Raw genomic sequence first — 19,621 nt, forward strand, 5'->3', positions numbered from 1 at the left:
GGAGGCAGCACTTGACTAGCATCGTCACAACCGGCATCCTCTCCGATCCGATGCGGCTCAAAGCCAAGCAGAACTGAGCCAAGTGAACAATGCTCAGTCGCAGTTCTCGCTATCGAAATCATCCGGGGGAGTTTCATTGTCGGTCTCACACGCCAATATCCTTCCGTCCGCCCTTGCTCCGTGTCAGCCGAGGGTATCGAAAGCTCGTCGCACGTTTTCTGCCTCGATTCACCCTTTCTGACTCAACCTCCGTCCATGCAGGGGCAACATTACCCTCAAAGGTTTGAAATATGGTTTCCAGAGTGCTCGTTGAGGTCAGCCGCACTTGCACAGCATACGAGATGCAGGATCTAGCACAACGCTCTCTCATCTAAACCCAACACTGTGCCGTACCAGGCTGTTGGTACTGCACTTAAGCGACCGCAACCAGGTCCACGCAAACACTTTATTCCGCAGATCGGTTCTATCTAGACGGTAATATATATTGCTTCCGGTGCCCTGCGCAAGGGCGATGCACAGATGCTTTGCAGCTTGGGCCGCTCGTTCGCCAACCATCCAATGCCTTCACATACGAGTCGAGGTTACATCTCCGGCATAACGATGGAGGGCTTCTGCACTCCATATCGCGGATGTGTGGTCCCGTGACAGCCGTTTGTACCGCCTACCAAGCCGCACAGAAGGACACTATGCAACTATCATGACACGCTAGATTCCAGGATCGCAAGTCTTGGTCTCACTTCATGATGACGCAGCCTGATTCTCACACCTGAGAATACCGTCAACAATCAAGGCAACAGTCTGACAGCTGTCTCCGGAGTCTTGCAATTACATGCACGCTGCTCTAAGCGACCGCGCATCGCATGTGCATCGCGGACCATATACGTCCGATCACCTCTTACCGCTGTTCTTATCTCAATAACCGACTTCTGCGGCGCATCAAGGCGCAACGCTACATATAATCGTTTAATCTAGATTCGTATTTACCCGACCAATGTCGCGGATACCCGAGAGAATGGGTGTACATTGGGATAGATTGCTCAACGCATGTACCAAACGCCCAAGCTACTACTCCTTCAAATTAATTGAGGAGGGGCAATGTACCAAAGTATTTCTGGACGACACGTCGGTGGTTCGAGATGGTCCGACCGTGACATGATAGCGGCGTGCCTCGCTGCACATGCAATCTACTGCTACGATACCGTGAGGTGTACAGGTAAGGCAAGGCATATTGTTGAGATACCTGCATGTCGTCAGATCATCATCACTAGTATAGGCATCACCATCTCGGAGCTCAACAGCGTCTTCAGAGCTTACAGCCCCCCGACATGTGAAAATGACCCCCACGCCGCCAATGTCGAGGCCTCGAACCTCTCCAGCTCTCCAGCCGTTCAAGCAAGGGGCTTCCCCAGACAAGTTAAGACGCGTAATTATGCCGGTCCGAGATACCGCGGGTCCAAACGCGGAAGAATTCTACCTTTCTTCTCTCTGTTTTTGAGACTGGCCGGAAAAACTAAGGATGTGACTGTACCTCGGGCTAAGTACAACGCCACCAACATTTTGCGGGTGAAATACCTCCTCGACATGTACCGCGTCGAATTCATCCTTTTCGGAACACTTTTGACCCAAGAAAGTAGTGCGGACACGGCAACCAGGGTTGAGCATGGGTCAAATATTGCGTTGCGGCTCAAATGGCACCCACGTGCAGGACTTTCAGGGTCTGTGGGGACGATAACGGCGCTGCATCTGTCTCGGCGATCTCGTCTCCAGGATATATGTGAGCTGCAAGCGATGTGTATTGCGCGAAAATGAAGTTCCGGTGGCTGAAAAGGAAAGTCGATACAGAAGATGTGGAGACGATAAAGTGACGCTGACTCAAGTCGTATCGGAGAGAGATGAGGAAGGATTCCTCTTTCTGGATGCCCGGGAGACGATTGCGAAGTTTTTCCGAAACTCACGATGCAATGCGAGAATCCCCAATATCACGCTTTTGTGAAGTGATTTGAGCTGATGATCTCGGCAAGGCTTGACTGTCTCGAGTTTAGTATTTGCCAAGCGCAGATAGACGCGTCATCCACTTCTGATGCTGGTCTTTCGGATTGCTTTGTCGGCGCTTTGCCAGACACTGGGACAACATGTTGAGATGTGCAGAAAGAGGAAGATCTTCGAGGCAACTCGGCTTGGGTCGGCCTATGTACCATCGCCTTCCCTTCACTCTGGCCAAAGACCCAGCTGAGGGTTCTCAGGAGCAGGATGAATTCTTGCACAGAAACCACAACACCTGTTGATTATCGCTGCACCTTGGGGTGGAAACATATTTTCGTTCTGTCATGAAATCGTTCATTGGAGGACTGTAAGAAAGAAAGCGACTGGTTCTTAGTTCTCCGTCCTCTTGCGTACGGCATACACCTGGCCTCAACGTCACACGTAATCGACAGTCTGTCCATTTCTGTTGGATATATTCAGAGCCCACGATACGCTCATTATCATACACATCGTCATCTGCGGCGAACTGTTCCTCCTCATTACTCGCAAGCAGGGTTCAGAAAGCTCAACGCTGCTGTTGCACATGTTAGCACTTTCGCATCCAAAGGTGTGGGCAGGAATAAGGGAAACGTACCAAGGTTCTCGCCCATACTACATGTCGCCGCTGAACACGACGTTACGGCATCGAAGAAAGGTCCGCACAGACAGCTGTCGTCTGCGTTGGGATCGCAGCCTGCTACCACTGCGGCTTCGTTCCAACAGTTCATCTGCGCACGCAATCAGCACACATTCTCTCCATGACATATAATGGTGAGTGTGCGACATACCGGGCAAGGTCCTGCTCCAGCGACACCAGCGCCCGGTCCCATAGGTCCTCCCATGGATCCCTTGGGCCCTGGAGGACCTTGTCTCCGCGACACAGGCGAAGACGATGTGATGGGTGACGCAACAGCAACGGAAGCTACCACAGCACCGACAATTGCAATACTGACGCGCATGTTTAGAGTAAGGGAGGCTTAGCAGTAACGATCGTGGGGCCTTTTACAAGCACAAAGAAGGTGAATGATTGGTTTTTTGTTGATTGGATTCGAATTGATTGAGCAATGCGATAGTCATGCAACTTCAAGCCTGCTAACTACACAAGTTCCTTATATGAATTCGACAGCGTTGACCGTGTATTAATTAGGTGGGTGGCCCAAGGCGATGGTGTTAATGCGGGCTTGTTTCGCATTTCTGCCGCACCATCGGTTACAAGTTGGTGTTGAAACGACACCCAGATTCCGACATCCCGCTTGCTAGAGTTCACGAAAACAGGGACGAGACGGAACTCAGAATCGTTTGCTTAGTGTGGCGCGGATAGCGGAAATGCGTGGTTCTTCGTCCATCTCGAACGAGCATGTTGCGATAGCTATACACTGAGGTTTGGAACGGCGACTCGTATCGTCGCGCAAATCATTCTCACGTTGCGAAGTCAAGGTCTTTACCAATGGAGGACAGCAGGTTGTTTCTTATCACACTCAACACGATAGAAACGCATTAAGTCAACCTTCCAGAATACGCCGCAAAGTTCCAGATCTTGTTTTCGCATCTTCAGTACGCTCAGCACCTTGTTTTGTTGCATATCCATCCCAAGGCATCGATTCTTTGTTTCAGTTATATGCGTTCATGCCTTGTTGGTTCTCAGATCAAACGCCTGGCTCCGCCTTGTTGCCTCGGAACATTGCACTCTTCAAGGCATCCCCATCAAGCAGGCGCTTACGTCTCAGCCCTACCTGATAACCGCTCTGCGACAGTGCGTATTGGTGACAAAAGCTAGCGGCAATGAAAGTCGAAAAGAGGTCAGGTGCGTGCAAATTTTGGGGCTACTTGTTTAATCCTCACGCTCTACGCAAATGAACATTCCCTAAAGAGTGTCTTAGAAGCGCCCCAGATATTCGGAACGGTCGTCAGTTTCCAGTTCTGCTTAATCTTTGCATAGACATGCGAGCGACAAAATATCCCGTGTCTTGGGTATACTCAACACCATACTAATGCTATCTTACCCCCATACCGCATCGAGGCAGATTTCCGTGAGCCCGTTTCAGCTTCACATAACTCCGTCACACAGCCACTCAGTCTAGCTGCTTCGTCTGTAGGAGAGCCTGTGCATACATCGCCAGGAGAACGACGAGCAATCTTTCTCACGGTACTTGTGGCAAGTTGAGTATACTTGCAGTTCAAGGACCATGGAGATTGGGATTAGATGTTTGAGGCACCGTCCCAGCACCTTGGTGCGCCCGTCTGTGGCATTCAGAAGAGATCATTGATAGAGAGGAAGATGGGGCAAGAACTTTCTTTGAGATAACATGCTACGCTATATATGCACTGTACAAGCACATCCGATTGACGTGTCCAGAAGCCAGTTGCTCAAGCATTGGAACTTATTCGTTTCCACTGCGGTAAAGGCTCACCACGCGTAACTATTCGCGGCCTCCTTTCTCGACAAGGCCCTCAATCCAAACACTCACTTGCTCTCTCTTCTCATCAAGAACGAGGGGAAAGTGATCGCAGGCGACCTTGGTAACATCCACCTTCATCCCGTCCCTCTCTGTACCGACCCAACTTCCCTCGATAACATCGATGGCAGTTTGCTGTACCCTTGGTACAACGATAAGGTCCTCTTCTGCGAATAACCAAGACACAGGAACATCTTTGTAGCCAGCGTGGGTAAGTACGTCACCGAAACAAGCACCGTGATGCTTGCCAAACTTGGCAACGTACGAGATGCCGTCTTCCAGCGTGAGGTTGTTGAAGCAAAGTGACGCTGTAGCGGCAGGATCGGACTGCGTTACCCATCCGTTTGCATCAACCTCGATTGGGGCACTCTCTTCGCGTGCAAGGGCCTGACCGCAGGATTCGCCGACACGTGGTACGGCGGCCGTGAGATACGCAAGGCGTACCACACCACCAGTCCTGCCCTGATGCTCTCGCTCTTTCTTCGTTACGTCTTTGATACCCTCGGTTGCTGGGCAACCTATATGATATCAGCATTAGTCATTCCTTCATCTATCAGAAAAGGTATGAAAAATCTAGGACTTACCACCATAGCTATGCGCAAGTAGGATGACTTCCTTTCCACCGTCTGCGAGCTTTCTCACAAACTCGTTGACATAAGCTGCGTCGTCATACATGCTTGGTTGAGTAACGGAGTTGGCTTTGTAGCCAGCAGGATAGCAGGGTGGTTCGAGAACGTGGATATCGTAGCCTTTGGCACGAAGTGGCATTACGAGAGGGTCGTACATGCTTGTAGGGCAGAAACTGCCCGGAACAATGACGACGCTTGGTTTTGAGGACATGTTCTCAAACTGTACTGATAGAACAATGTGGGAGAGAGATGGATGTCGGAATGAGATATCAGTGAGTGATTGTAAGCTATCGTGCTGCGTGCGTGTGGATGCTGAGAGTCGAAGTTGATCGAGGGCTGGTTGACATATTTCCTCTTCAGCGGCGCATCTCTTTATATACTTCCTATACCATCCTTCCACTAACAATCTGGTTATTGTTCGGCATCTGAGTTGCCGCTGATCCTGCACCCTACCGCGATTTAAGAGGATGGCTGCCGAAAGCCACGCACTAGCCAGAATTCAGTGCTAATATTGCAACTGCTTTACAATCTCATGAATTGTCATCATCGTACATGTGGAGAAAGCTGTATATCACGGCTTGACAAGTTCAGAAAAGAGTTGCGGAGTGGTCGTGCATTCTGACGTTCTGACATGCACGATGTCAGAAACTAGTGCCGGGTGGGAAGGGCCTAAAAACCCAGCCAACCGTCGCCACAGCGACGATCAGGATTATTAAGCAAGGAACATCAAGTATTCCCTGTGGTTTTCCGTGTCTGCTGAGTTGCTCCGGGGCGACTGGAAGTAGACGGGGACATTATTGTCAAGCAATATACCAAATCGCACCAAAGCTGTTTTGCATCAAAGATCATCACATAGACTTGGTCAAAGCAGTGACAAAAAGTTCGTTCAGATGCCGAAGCAAGCACGGAAGCAGATGTGTTGGCATAGCGATTAGATTAGAACATTAAGCTAACAAGGAACAAGCTGAAGACATTCTATCCTCCATCAGATCATCACATACTTGCTTTATCCCCTAACAAGAAGCCGCAGGAGCTTACGCCTCGTTCTTTCCAGAGTCAGGTGTGCTATCGGTGTAAGAAGCAGCGCAGATGACGGAGTATTCATCGTCGCCGTAGTAGTAGCCAGTGTTGACGGCATAGCTTTCATCCCAGTACTGAGTGTAAAGTGCGCAGTAAGTACCAAGAGGAACACCGTTCTTGGTCAAGATGTAAGAGGTGAAGAAGTTGCAAGGCTTGTATTCGCCGTTGGCGTCAGCAAGGTGCTCCTTGTCGAACTGGGTCTGCGACTCGCAAGCTGCAGCGCACAGGCTGGGGTCGTAGGGGTTGGTGTTGAAGAGACGCATTCCGTTGTAGGTGTCGTAGTCCTTGCCTTGCTTCTTGATCAAGGGAGCGTTGATGGCAGCGGGAAGGTTGGCGGGAGCGTTGAAGCCCTCGACGGTAGGGGCGGGCTTGCAGACTCCTTTGCCGGCCTTGGAGTAACCTGAGTATATGTTAGTAAGGAGTACTCAGGGCGATGAGCAGGGTTAGAAAGCTTACCGTTGCTGCCAGTGATAACAACATGGAAGTCACCACGGTACTGGCCCTGGTTGGTGGCCGATGCCTCAGCCACGGGGTATCCGTAGATTGAGCACTTGATGTTTGTGACGGGCGCTGGGTCACTGCATCCCTCACCGGGGTCGACGCTGGGGTCGCGCTCGAAGAAGAGGTTGAAACCAAGGCAGTACTTCTCGCTGTTGCAGAAGGCGGCACACTCATCAGGGCTGTAAGTGTCGAGAGTCTTGTAGGTCAAGTAGCCAATCTGTTCGGTGGACCCGATAAGATTGGTAAAGGCCTTGGTGTAACCTTCGGGAGTGCCTGCGGTTTGGGCAGCTTTCCGGAGAGAGTTCTCTTTGTTCAGGTATTCATCAACGGAGCCCTGTCCAGGAACATACTCGGCTCCGGCACTGTGTCGATTGTCAGTCACTCTGCAGTAAAGGTGTTCAGCACAACAACGTACCCAGCAGGCTGGGCCTGGCAGGCATCACGCTTCTTGAGCTCTGCACCACTTGTAGCAACTACTGCAGCAGCAGACGCGGCAGCGGCAGCTTGGTTGTAAGACACTGGAAGCTCAGCAGTCTCCTCGGCCTTGGGTCCAAGAACGGTGGGAGTGGGGACGGCCAAAGCAGCCTCGATGTTGATCATCTGGGGTAGGGCAGCAGCTAGGCCACTGAGGGCGGAAGTAGCGAGAAGAACGTTACGCATGTTGAAGGTTGGTTGGAGGAGATGGTGATGGAGAAGGATAGTGCTGATGAGATGCCAGTGAAGCTTGCTGAGTGCTGCTGTGGATGAGGATCTTCAATTGACGAGCAGAGACGTCTTACTTATACATTGCCAGGACATCATCATGGAATACATGGGGCATGATTTAGCCGAGACCTGTATTGTTAGTTGCAAGCCGCTGTTGTTGCTAACGCCGCTCGATAGCGCTTGGCGGAACGTTTCCAGCTGGGCGCGTTGTGGTGAGGCTCGAGAACTTGACCACATCGGGCCCAGAATCGCGAGCGTGTCGACTCTCATGAAACAGAATGGACGTTTTGGTACCACGATGCAAGTTCCAGCCGTACGCCGCTGTCTGGTGGCTTGTAGCCTCATCGTGTCCGAAAAGCACCGTATCACAGTAAGCATGGGTGGAGCAAGGGATGTTATTGAGAAGTGATACGATCGCAAGCCACAAGTGTGGTGAAGCGCCGCATAGATCGCGTCCACCGAAGAGCCCAGGAAGAGTGCCGGGTGTCCATAAACAACCCGAAATAGTGACGGGAGAGCGCCTGAGGCTAAAGCTTGACGCACGAGCGGGCCCCTTGTCAGTTGCGTCGCCGTGCTGATCTCCTTTAGCGAAGTCTGGATGAGACGGGAGATAGATCAAGCCAATTTCCACAAACGTGTTGGCATTCAGGCACCGTTCCCGCACCACCAACAGCAAGATTGGCTAGCGCGACCGGAGCGGCCAAGCGGGCCCCACTCTCGATAACGCTAGCACGCTGGCTTCTGCAGTTTCGAGAAATCCTCAACAACACCCTTACATGACGACAGCTCTGTCTTCATCTGAGTCGATCATCGAAATCGTTCCAGAGAGTCGGTTGGCGATATTGACGCCTGCCAACGGCGAGGGAAGTATAATGTCTACCAAACCTTCACCACCTACGCTAAGATGCGCTATATTCGGCACACTGATAATGCCCCAGTATGCGGATGCCAATTGCGGCGTTTCTGGCAAGGCGTCGAACCCAAAAACGGCCGGTGAGCCCACGCCTGCCACGCCACGAGGCTGGCGTGGAGCTGTCAATATTGGTCTGCGGTGCTCACCCCCGTTAGTGCACAGATGTCGCAGCCCTTCTCCATGGCAAACGCTATCTTCCTAGTCATTTGACCTGCCAGTTCGGGGTCATCGACAGGACTTGTTACCGATACCGCGTTTTCAAATTGCTGCCGGCTCCGCTTGCACCAACTAACTGGCTCGCGGATTTTCAGAACCATGGAAACATCAGAGCTTAGCTGCCAACCTTGCAGTCGGAGACATTAGCCACCCCACATGATTTCTAACAATGCCATTACCCTGAAGACGTTTCTTCGGTATCCTGAGTTAAACCCGACACAAGTCCTCGCCCAGCGCCGCGTGTTGTACAGACTTGGCACACATTACTCCGCGGATCTAGACGCCGCGCCCACGACGCAAAATGTCCGACTAGACCCTAAAGCCTGTCGCGATGGCTTTTTCTAGAGGCGAGCTGAGATGCGGAGCTACTCCACAACAGCAAAACAGCGAGGATGAAGTCGACGGTGAAGCCGATGCTGGCTGTCATGCATGCACGACCAAACAGCGTCACTTGCATGATGCTAGTCTTTTGTGGAGGCTCAGAAGCGAGCAAATGTCCACGTGTAACTGCCGAGATCACTGATGCGAGGCTGGTCTCAAACAATGGCCTTACAATGACACATGCCAGTAAAGAAAGAGCACTGTTCGCGGTTGACTAAGAGACGTTCGATCGGAAAGTGCGGCACGTTGTGCTCCGCACAGTGTACCATGGTACTCGTCCTCTAGAGATTGTCTGGTATGGAACGCGAAGCTCCATGTACAATGACCGGCGTTAGGGTCTTACTTCACCCCCGCCTTTGTTCCTCTGGTACCTTTAGGCTGGTACCAGACGATCGCGTTCACGCCAAGTGGAAACCTCATGAATCAGCCAGCCTTATTGGACCCCAGCTTCCTACTCAGACATGCCCAGCCACAGACACCAAAAAAGACGTCAAGCGTATGCACCGGTGAGAGTGGGCCCAGACGAGCCACAGCGGTGTTGCATATGTTTAGACCCTTACTACACGTCCACCAGAGGCGAATATGCCGAGGTGCCACTCCAGCTCCCTTGTGGGCATGTTTTCGGTGACGCTTGCATTGCGGAGTGGATGCAAACCAAGCGAACATGCCCCCTCTGCCGATTTGAGTTCTTTGATATTGAGTTTGACCACAACGACGACGAATACGATCTATGGATAAGCGAGACTGAGTCAGCAAACCAGCATCTCGGGACCTCTTCGGGTCACATTTCCACATTTTCGTTTGTTCCAGATTTTCCAGGGGAACGAATCGCAATCGATGGGCTAGGCGTTCCTGCGACTCGCAGCAGCACAGCCGCACACCGCTCCTTCCACACCCGTTTGGGTGGCTCTCTCTCAGCTCCCCCACAATACGCCAGGCAGCCTTATCGCCATGCCCAGACAGGTCGCCGCTATGGCCACGGCAAGAACTCTAGATCCTATTTCGAGAGGGAAGATGTCTGGATCACAGCGCTAACTGACGAGAGGGATGAGCTGGCTGCGACCGGAGTAGGCGATGGCTGGATCATGGCGCCCGATGAGGATGAAGACGAGGCCTATGAACTGGAGCTATATCGGCACCTGTACCTTTGCGATGCGTCAATGCAGCAAGCATGGCTTGAAGACTCACTCCCGGATTATTTGTTCGACGAAATGGTCGCTGAACACATGCAGTGGATGCATGAGATGGGTAGTGAGACCCAATACGATGTATACGACGAGTTCGACTATCTCGTTTGATACATGAATGCGAAGTTCAGGTGCTCAAGACATCAACGTGGCTTATGTCGATGAAACGCTTCCTACTCGGGGCAGCTTCAGCTCATGCTATATACCAGCATTCGATGGGAAAGTGCGGATTCATTCATTCATCCAAGTTGTTAGTTCGCTTTTCACGCCATATGGTGTGCATACGTCTTTTGAGAAAATAGATCTTCTTTGCTATTTGATTTCACTGCTAATAATGCCATTTACAATCTCCTCAAAACGAGGCAAAGCTCGATAACCCTTCCTCCATGGCAAAGCAGATTCTGCGTGCGCAATTTCAAACTCTAGTACCATGGCCATCCTACAGTGCTGCGATAGCTCACCAACAACTCATATACGACGAGTCACTTACGACTTCCGCAATACCAGCGACGCAATCGATGCCAAAAAGTTCCCATTGCTCAATAGCGACAGCGATGATAACTGCAATTCACCAGCAAAGCTTCGAATCAAATGCCTTTGCACCCCATTCAAACTCCACATCGTCACCTTCCCAAGAAGCCAAACTGCTCCAGGAAGCTGAACTATTACTCCTGCTACCCAAGCCCGACCGACTAGTTCTGTTCCCGTAGTTGCTTCTGCAGGCTTGGTCCAACATGAGAACGCTTTCGAGGGGAGCCGCATCCCGTCCTTCTCGAACAGCTTGCTCCTCGTGCTCTGCACACAAAGGATCTGCAGGAAACCGTGCTGTAGCAGCCAACATTGAGCTAATTGGAAGACGGGTGCTGCAATGGACATTCGAGCAGCGCAAGGTCCCCGGTGTCTTTGGAAAAGCACTGCGTATGTCGGTGTCGGGATCTTGTGTGGAAATAGCGAGGCTGCGTCGCTTGCGGTGACTGGTATTATCGGAGTTTTGCGATGCTGGTGTTGGGGCGGTTATCAGCATGTCGTATGCTGCTAACGATAGCTTGTCGATCCATATCGACGGCGGCTCCTGGGAGGTAGAAGCGGGTGGAAAGATGAAATGTGAGAAGTCTCGCGGGTAGTGTGAGTCCGAAGGGAAGATTGGACGAAGGAAACTTGTACATTCCTCGCATGAACACGCGATATTCAGTTCTGCTGCTGCTGCTGATGATGACGATACAGATGATGGAGAAGACATGTCTGCTACTTCGGACTGATCATCTTCCGACTCAGTACAATGTATTTTTTTTCGTTTTTGTATATGGCAACGTCCTTATCGTAGAGTTCCTAAGAGACAAACGTGTTTCAAAGACACCATCTCCCTCTCTCTCCTACTGTCTTGCCTCCTTTGTTCGTCGCTTGAAGTCTCGACGCAGACAAAGCCCCTGCTCGTGGTATGGGCGAGCAAACAGACTGTACTCCGTGTTTTCGGGCTACTTGTCGCTTTGTTCGCTCGCCTGGTCATCTATGGCTGTCCTGCAGCTTCCCTCGATACGAGTACTGTACGTCCTTCGAAAACAAAAAGACGATGCATGGTTGCCGTGCAGCAAGCGCAGTATGGTGTAGTGCAAATAAAACATTTCGGTAGCGCCCACGTGTTGCGAAAAAAAGCAAGTAGTACCAAACAATACATGCCCGGCAAGCCTTGCTGTCCCTGCGCAAGGCCAACGCGTTCCTGTGTTTTTGTTTCTTTCTCCGGCAGAGCTACCGGGATCGATTTTGGCGCGGGCTGCAGCTGTGCCGTATCTTTGGTCGCGTTTGCGGCAAGCGCTGCGCACATTGCAGACCCTTTTTGGGGCTGGCTTGCGTGGGGGGTTTCTGCACTCACCGATGTGCTCGACGAGGAGGCGCTGCGCACTCGCGACAGTGTGGGAATTGGAGGTTTTCTTTTTGTCTAGATTTTCGAGTTCTCCATGACCATGGCAAGTACTCGTGGCAACAGTAGACTAACAATGAGCGTAGAGGGTGTGACTGTTGCTGATGAGATTTTGTGCGGGCCCCTAGAACCGCGTCGCTGGTCTCCTGCTCTCTTCCTCTCCACCTCAATCCCGCAATCATCCTTCAGGCGTGTAATTTGGCGAGGCTCCCCGTTGGACATTACCATAGTTCCACCAGTCATTGTAGAACTCATGGCATGCATCGAATAAATCGAGCCAGTGTAGAGCGCAGAGGTAATCGCCGTTGTGGCCTGCAGCTATGTTTGAATCCCTTGGAAAGCTACGCGTGCAGCCTGTGTGCCCACAGAGAACGGAGTTCTCGCGCGGTACGGGCTCTGCGACTGTTGAGGGAGTGGCCGCGACGTGGTCTGGAGACGCGGTGGTGGGAGTCGACATGGTGGAAGATGCGGAATCGGGTGAGTTTTGCGTGTTGCAAGCGTGCATGATTAGTTTAAGTCTGCCTGGGCGTAGTGACTTGCCGAAAACTGCGAGTAATGGTATTGCTTTTCTGTGATAGCGCTGGGAGGGGTGTCGGTACTGTACGAAAGGTTTCGGTACGTTGTGATGGAGTTGGCAGACGACGCAATGTTTGGGAAATGGTGTTAGAGATGAAAGAATATTTGAGAAATGGGACAGCTTTCATGACGGGCAACTTTTGTTTGGTATTGTTGGGGTGACGAACCACTAGTACGTGGTTGGCTGCCTGCGACCCTAATATGATCTTACTCCCACCAGCATCTCGTCTCCACATCTTTCCTATTGTCACCTCCGAAACGCAAATTCGGTAATTTGGATTAGCTATTGTAACTCAATGACAATAGATTGATTGTATTCACTGTGTATTATGCCATTATCGTGAGTCACAATAGCTGAGACCGTGCCGACGAGTAAGGTTAACGGTCGCGTTCGAATATTTGTGGTTGTGTTATGGGGCCGCGCACCCAGCTATCCACACGTGTTCAGCTGTTTACTTCCCAGTCTGAATCACCGCTCGTACATTGAACGTGCGAAATCTCTCTCGTGACTTGGCAAGCTGGACACATATTCATCCAGAAGAGGTCGCAGGTCTTCGTCGAAAGGTTCCCCTTGATCCGCGGCCATCTGCTGCCGGAGTGCATGTGCCTCACATAGGCCGTCCAGCGAGTCCGTGATCATGTCTTTGTCTACTCGTACTATGTCAGTTAATGCTCGTGCTGAGTCCGACATCGTTCGTGCGCGCGGCTGATGTTGGTGTGCGGTTGGACTGACTGATCTGTGGGCCGTCACCCTCCTGTGTAGGTAATTCCCTGTCTGTATCGATTGGAGGAAGGGAATCCCAACGGCTGAATATATTGATAGTCCCACAGTCACCGGCGCCGACGCACCATTGACCATCACGACTCCAGGAGAAGTGACGGAACGCGAAGGCTTTGTACTTTGGAGTCTCGACGATCTTGTGTGCTTTGATCGAGCGAAAGGGGTCGGATATGCCTCGATCGTGAGAATGCTCATTCAGCCGCTTCTGTTTGGTCTTGGTATTACCCGAGCCTGTACTGATAGCAGATGAGGCAGTAGATGCCGAGCTTCCTTCGCGCACGTGTCTAGGTAGACTGAGCGGTAAGCCTTTCGAAGTCAGGGAGTCATCTTCTCCGGTACCCGATTTCTCTAGGCGTTGTAAGTCCCAAAAGAAGGTCTTGCTTCTCTCGTTGCCCGCAACCAAAACCGGATGGCGACCAAGCTCGTGAAAGATGGAGAAGCGAATGTAGAACTGGTTCGTGTGCGGCAAGTCGAATTGCAGAAGTCTCTGGAAGCGCCCGCCCCATGCCGACCGTGTATTTGAGGTCGAGTTCGCTGGAATTGTCACAGGGGTTCTACTGTGGACCGCGCTTGATGTGGGGACTGGCGGAGGAGGCGTAGACCGATTGGAATTGAATCGATCGATACCCCAAAGTATGATCTTGTTCTCGCGACAGGCATGACTGAGGATCAAGTCACCATACCATTGGACACTGCATGAAGTAAGCAATTGTAGGTCGGTTTCAGAAGGGGATCATTACCAGTCGATGAAGTCAGTGTGTATCTCGGTAGTGGAAAAGTGGGGATAGTGCACTATGGCCGGCTTGTCGGTGCCAGCGTGTTCCTTGAGGTCTTCGGGTACTGCCCACTAGACTTGTCAGAGCTTTGTCAAGCAGTAGGCCGGGGTGGTGCATCCTACCAAATTGATCCTGGTATCCATACCCGCTGTTAGGATGTACTGGCCTTTCGGGTGGTATGCCTGGCAATATCAGTATATTAATTGGGTATATTTGCAGGTCACACACAATGGTAAGCACCTGGTCCTTATGGCCTTGCCCGTAACAAATGGCTCCGAGGGGCTGCTTTTCGTGATCGGGGTGGAGGCTCCATATTCGGAGACTATGGTCAATGCTCACGGAGGCGAGAATGGTCGGGTCTATCGGCGATATGGCGAGATCGTTCACTGACTGTAGGATGTTAGGAAGGCAGCTCGCCGCATACGACAGATGATAACCATACATCGCCATGGCCTATCAGCGTCTGGGTGCAAGGTCAGTGGATGCAATACAATCAGTGATATGGCCCGTACTGCTGTGAGCTCCCCGGTCCGGACATTCAAGACCTTGATGCGAGAGTCTCCCGTGACGCAGACGAGCGGGTCGCCATTTTCAGCCTGAGACCATACGATGCTGTTGTAGTTGACCTGGTGATGGTTAGACAGGTCGCGCACAGAGGGTCCGTGTCTACTTTATCGTCGGACGTGCCGTGTTCAGTAGTGGCCTCGTCATCTTCAAACCACCGCAGGATCTCGACGGACCCGTTGCTGTCAAGTTTACACCGACATATGACGGTCTTGGCCAATCAGTAGACGGCAGACTGCACACAGCGTGATACATACAAATGGACCTCCGCACACGGCGAAAACAGGGACCTGGCCGGGAGCGGTATAGGGATAGAAGTCTACATCGTAGAACTGAGCTGCAACGTGATGAGTATTGCATGGAGTGACGGCTGACGCGCATGCTTCCTGACTCACTAGAGCTCAGCCTAGACTTGGTTGGGGCCTGTCGAGGAGTTAGTGGTGGCTACGCGCAGGACGAGAGGCATGGGTTACGCCTAGTCTCAAAGTGGCCCTCAGCGAAGGCAGTTCAAAGTTGCAGTCCATCTTGGCGTGCATACCATGGGAAAGCTCGGAAAGCACAGCCGTAATGGCTGATATGCAGGGCGCGGGTCTCGTGAGGTAGCCCAAGTGCAAGGTAAGTGCAAGGTTGTGTGTGCCAATCGGGGGTTAGAAAGAAGCGAGGGCGAGGGACAGGGCTTTTAGTGTCATGGAAATTAAGCTATCACTTGCAGCAAACAGGTGAATGAGAGACATGCGGCGAGCAGCAGGCGGACGGAGGTGGTGCCGCCAATCAGGCGGGGGCCCGCAGGCAGAGACGGTGAAGCAGTGGAAAGAGGCCTTGAGGGTCTTGCATGTGGCTTGTGGCGTAGTTTGGGGAGGATCGTCGATGATGTTGTTCGGTTGAGGGCTTGGGATGACAAGTAACAGGTCCGTACCACGCGCCGCTAGACCCAGTGCCGGGCGACCAAGGCAGGGACGACCAAGGCAGGAGACGCGCAGGCCGGGCGATGCTGTGGGCAGCGGCAATCGCCTGGGTAGGTTTGCCAGAGCGCTGGCGGAGGGGCATCCGCTGGCAGTTCGCAGGCTGGCCGTGGTTGTGCTGGTGGCGCTAGGCTAAAGTTTGCATGCAGGCACCTGGGCGGCCATGGAATGGATATGGATATGCATCATCGACGTCGGGTGCGCCAAGGCCAGTCGCATGGATTGACAGTTGGGCTCTTCAGCACACCCGGCGTGTGCAACGCGCGGACAGTTGGAGGCACGACTCGAGGCAGTCCTGACCCGAGTGGCCTGATGCGCACTCCTTCGACCAGAGGTGCAGGGCGACTGCCGGTGCCCCGCGCCGCTGCCGACGAGCTGCTAACCGCCGTTGCGCACACGTCTCGCGTCGATCCTTGGGCGCGGCAAGGGTGAGCAGTTCGTCAGCTCACTTTCTGCACCTCTCTTGCATGCCACGCCGCCTGTCGCATCCTCCACTACATCCACCTGTCGCAACCGTCCTCTTACTTAGTCGCTGCCCTCTCTTTGGCCCGCCTGCCGACACAGACGCTGCTGAGCCCGTTGGCGCTCCTCCGGTCCCGCCATTCTGGCCGTCGTCACGCTTCCGCTCCTTCTCCGCTGATTTATTTATGCACCCGACCCAACTGCTCGCTGCTAGCCCCTTCCGGCAGCCCAAGTCCGCGAGCTTTCTCATATATTTCCTCGCTGCTGCCCGCGCCTGCCCTGTCGCGGGTGAGGGGCGCCTGCTGCTTCGTGATCGCCCATTACATCATAGCTCCTGACTCGTATACGTTTCGACCTGCCATCTGCATCCCATCCCATCCCATCCCCACCCCGTGCTCTGGTCGCACCGCCTGAACGGCCTCTAGACACCTTACCCGCACCTGTGCGCCTCTGTGCCACCTGGACCCTGCCTATTTGACCCGCCGACAGTCCCTCGCCTCTACTGCCCGACTTGCTCTTATTTCCACCGCCCGTCCCAGACCGAGTTATTAGATTCGACAGACCAGGGCGCGTGCGGTAGAGCAGGAACGACCACCACCCCCGTTCTTGCTACCATGGATACCACCTTCATCACCATTCACGGTTTGTCACGTCGACCCTGCCTTTTGCCTGCCAATTCTCACCCAAGACAGACCTCTCCGATGATGCCCACATATTGTACTCTTCCGACTCCATTGTCGACATCCTCGGTCATACACCTGACGAGGTAGTCAATCGGTCCGTGTGGCAATTTTTTCATCCAGAGGAACTCCCGCTGGCCAGAGCTCACCACAGCCGCGGCGTGAGACTGGACAAGGCTGCTGTCTTATCCTATTGCCGCCTGAAGAACCGCCAGGGCGAATGGGTCGGTTGTGAATGCTGCTTCTCCGTCGTCTACGATGTCCTCGTTTGCTGCACCAGCATCTACAGACATGGCATGCAGAGCCAAAGTAAGTCTTTCAACCCGTTTGGGCCCTGCGTCATGCTGATTCCAGCCAATCAGAACGCGCAGTCGAGGCTCCTATAGTGCGCAAGCTATTCGCCTCGTCACCAAAGGACCCGCGCTACCACATGTTATCTCACCTGTCCAGCAAGTTTGACCTCGGCCCCGATGATCAGACTCATGAGCCGCGAGCTGCCTTGTTCCTTAACAGGTTCACGCGTACCCTGACCGTCATGTACGCAACCAGTGGGATCGAGCAAATCATTGGCATCTCCGGAGAGGCTATGAAGGGACGCAGCTTCTATTACTGCATTGCTCCCAATTGTCTTGAAGATGCAGTCCGCTGTCTCGAGTCGGCCAAAGGCAACGATTCCATTGCATACATGCGCTTTTTCTTCCGGGACCCGCGCCAGGACGATGCGCCTGAAGCTTCCTCGTCTGAGAGCGAAGATGACATCATGACGGATGTTACGGGCTCCGACGATGAATCTGAAGGCGGAGTGGACCTTGACGGCCATTCCACGTCCAACGGCACAAGACATCCGTCAGACTCAAACCGCACCACGGATAACAGTGAGGAGCGGTCTGCGTCGCGCACCAACTCTGGCGGGAACAATGACCCCAACAATACCCATCAAGCCATGTTCGGTGGATCCGCTGCCCGCTCGTCGTTATCGTCCGTGAGTTCGCCTCGCTCCGAAATCCGCGACGATCCCATCGAACTCGAGGCTGTCATATCCTGCACCTCAGATGGCTTGGTTGTGTGTCTACGTCGTGCCCGCCCAATGTTGCCAGGCACCATGCCCGTGGCCCAGCCAGCACAGCAATACAATGGTATCTACGCCGCGCCATGGGCAACACAACCCGTGTTCCATCCTGCTCCACAGCAAATGCCCCAATACCCTCTTGGCGCTCGGCACCCGGCTATGGTGCAGGCAGGGCCGTCTATGGAATTCCAGAACAACTTCATGCAGAGCATTCGCGATGTCGCCGTCTTTGCTTGGGCACTTACTGGCATCAACGGCAGTCTCGTGGACTATGCTCGTGGTAAACCACTAGGAGAGAGTCAGCCACCTGAGGGTTTTCCGGTCTGGAATCCTTTGCCAGACCCTGGGTTTGGCAAACAAGCATCTGCGGCACCGTCGGGCTATGTTTCGGGGTCCAATAGCTCCTCCAGCAACGATCCATTTGGTTTTGGCGACCCGGGTCTCCGCTGAGAGCTCAGCTTTGCACTTTTGCATCTGGCCAACATAACACAGAGTAGGTCGCGTGCGACGCGGTGTCGTTAGCGACACTGACGAGCGCAACCTTCTCGATGACCCCAGGCTGCCACAGCATACGACTTTGATGATGGACGCTGTAGACAGCTTATGATTTAATGCGAGCGAACAGCGCGGAATATACCAAGCCATATTGGGCTATGTTATCACCATATGGTACGATTTTTTGGACCTCTCCTCTCCTTATATCTCAGCTGTGAATAGCAGTTAAAAAACTCAATACCTTCAGGTGCTTTTCCGTTCTGGGTCTTTTTCTCCTACATGTCGTGCGAGTAAGGAACGCGTTCCGTCATCCTTTACTGATGCGGGAATGAACGCCTCGAGTTGTGCCATTGACTATGAGTGATGTTGTTCTGCTTACATGCACGTAGTCCTTGGTCTTGCGACGCGGCGGGGCAGTCGCATCCTTAGCCATTGCCAAACTTCAAATTACGCGTCCGAGTGGGCACATGCAAAAGCAGATGCCTGGTCCGTTTCACAAGCAGATTGTACGGTGGCCACATTCCCAGATGCATAGCTAGTGGAGATACAAGACAGATGAGCTTTGTTGACCTTTGTCGCCCTTGCGATCATCACATGAGGTCACCGAACCCTTGCAAAAGACACAACTCTTTGTCGTAGCATCCCTTGAGGCCGACTTCTAGCCGCCTTTCAGCGAATAGCAATCTCATGTCTACGCCACAGCCACAGAAACGTACCACCATGATTATGGCGTACATGTCTCATCCTGTGCCGTTCTTTTCGTCAATTTGGCCGCTTGGTCTGTTTACGATCCCTTGTTTGTAGCGCCCCTGCCATGATAGGCTGGCGTATTGCGTCTTTGAATATTGATTTCCACTCTGGTGTCTTCGTCAGTCCCACGGTCCTCTTTTCTCTTGAAGCTTCCGTCGTCCTCTCTGCACGATCGCAAGCCTTCTCAGATTTCATACTGCTATCTTGACGATCGCAGCACTGATGATGTTGTCCCGAGTTTCTGTATTCTCCATCTTGTCTTTGCTGTTCAGTCTGCTTCCTTCGATATGTCTAGCGCAAGGCAACGATGGCCTCAGCAGTGACAGTCCTACAGCCTCGTTGAGCACAGCAAGCGCGTCAACCTCGACGAGTTCTGCAGCTGCGCAGACACACACTATTTCAGTCGGTCTAGCGGATCACAAATTCAGACCCGAGTCGACAAATGCCAGTGTAGGCGATGTAAGTAGAAGTTTCATTCATCATCTGGATCGGGCCTCC

The 19,621-nt window shown here is 52.8% G+C and overlaps 5 protein-coding genes across 5 annotated transcripts; 2 read left to right on the plus strand and 3 right to left on the minus strand.

Moving 5' to 3' along the window:
* Nucleotides 1–4,442: 4,442 nt before the first annotated feature.
* J4E88_001228 (uncharacterized protein) lies at nucleotides 4,443–5,246 on the minus strand (the record flags this gene model as incomplete). Its single annotated transcript, XM_049394898.1, has 2 exons — nucleotides 4,443–4,996; nucleotides 5,063–5,246. The coding sequence occupies 2 exons, from the start codon at nucleotides 5,244–5,246 to the stop codon at nucleotides 4,443–4,445; spliced, it is 738 nt and encodes a 245-aa protein (XP_049258762.1).
* An 895-nt stretch (nucleotides 5,247–6,141) lies between these two features.
* J4E88_001229 (uncharacterized protein) lies at nucleotides 6,142–7,348 on the minus strand (the record flags this gene model as incomplete). Its single annotated transcript, XM_049394899.1, has 3 exons — nucleotides 6,142–6,587; nucleotides 6,644–7,050; nucleotides 7,104–7,348. The coding sequence occupies 3 exons, from the start codon at nucleotides 7,346–7,348 to the stop codon at nucleotides 6,142–6,144; spliced, it is 1,098 nt and encodes a 365-aa protein (XP_049258763.1).
* Nucleotides 7,349–9,550: 2,202 nt separating this feature from the next.
* On the plus strand, nucleotides 9,551–10,201 carry J4E88_001230 (uncharacterized protein; the record flags this gene model as incomplete). The annotated part of the gene is made up of 1 exon (XM_049394900.1): nucleotides 9,551–10,201. The coding sequence occupies one exon, from the start codon at nucleotides 9,551–9,553 to the stop codon at nucleotides 10,199–10,201; it is 651 nt and encodes a 216-aa protein (XP_049258764.1).
* A 3,900-nt stretch (nucleotides 10,202–14,101) lies between these two features.
* J4E88_001231 (uncharacterized protein) lies at nucleotides 14,102–14,908 on the minus strand (the record flags this gene model as incomplete). Its single annotated transcript, XM_049394901.1, is given in 7 exon segments — nucleotides 14,102–14,212; nucleotides 14,264–14,323; nucleotides 14,481–14,531; nucleotides 14,584–14,604; nucleotides 14,654–14,767; nucleotides 14,812–14,887; nucleotides 14,901–14,908. 7 exon segments carry the CDS (start codon nucleotides 14,906–14,908, stop codon nucleotides 14,102–14,104), a joined length of 441 nt encoding a protein of 146 aa, XP_049258765.1.
* A 1,835-nt stretch (nucleotides 14,909–16,743) lies between these two features.
* On the plus strand, nucleotides 16,744–18,328 carry J4E88_001232 (uncharacterized protein; the record flags this gene model as incomplete). Its single annotated transcript, XM_049394902.1, has 3 exons — nucleotides 16,744–16,771; nucleotides 16,822–17,118; nucleotides 17,172–18,328. The coding sequence occupies 3 exons, from the start codon at nucleotides 16,744–16,746 to the stop codon at nucleotides 18,326–18,328; spliced, it is 1,482 nt and encodes a 493-aa protein (XP_049258766.1).
* Nucleotides 18,329–19,621: the final 1,293 nt, after the last annotated feature.

This window comes from Alternaria novae-zelandiae (genome assembly GCF_023758075.1).
Source record: "Alternaria novae-zelandiae strain BMP 2774 chromosome Unknown scaffold_2, whole genome shotgun sequence".
Taxonomy (NCBI): Eukaryota; Fungi; Ascomycota; class Dothideomycetes; order Pleosporales; family Pleosporaceae; genus Alternaria; species Alternaria novae-zelandiae.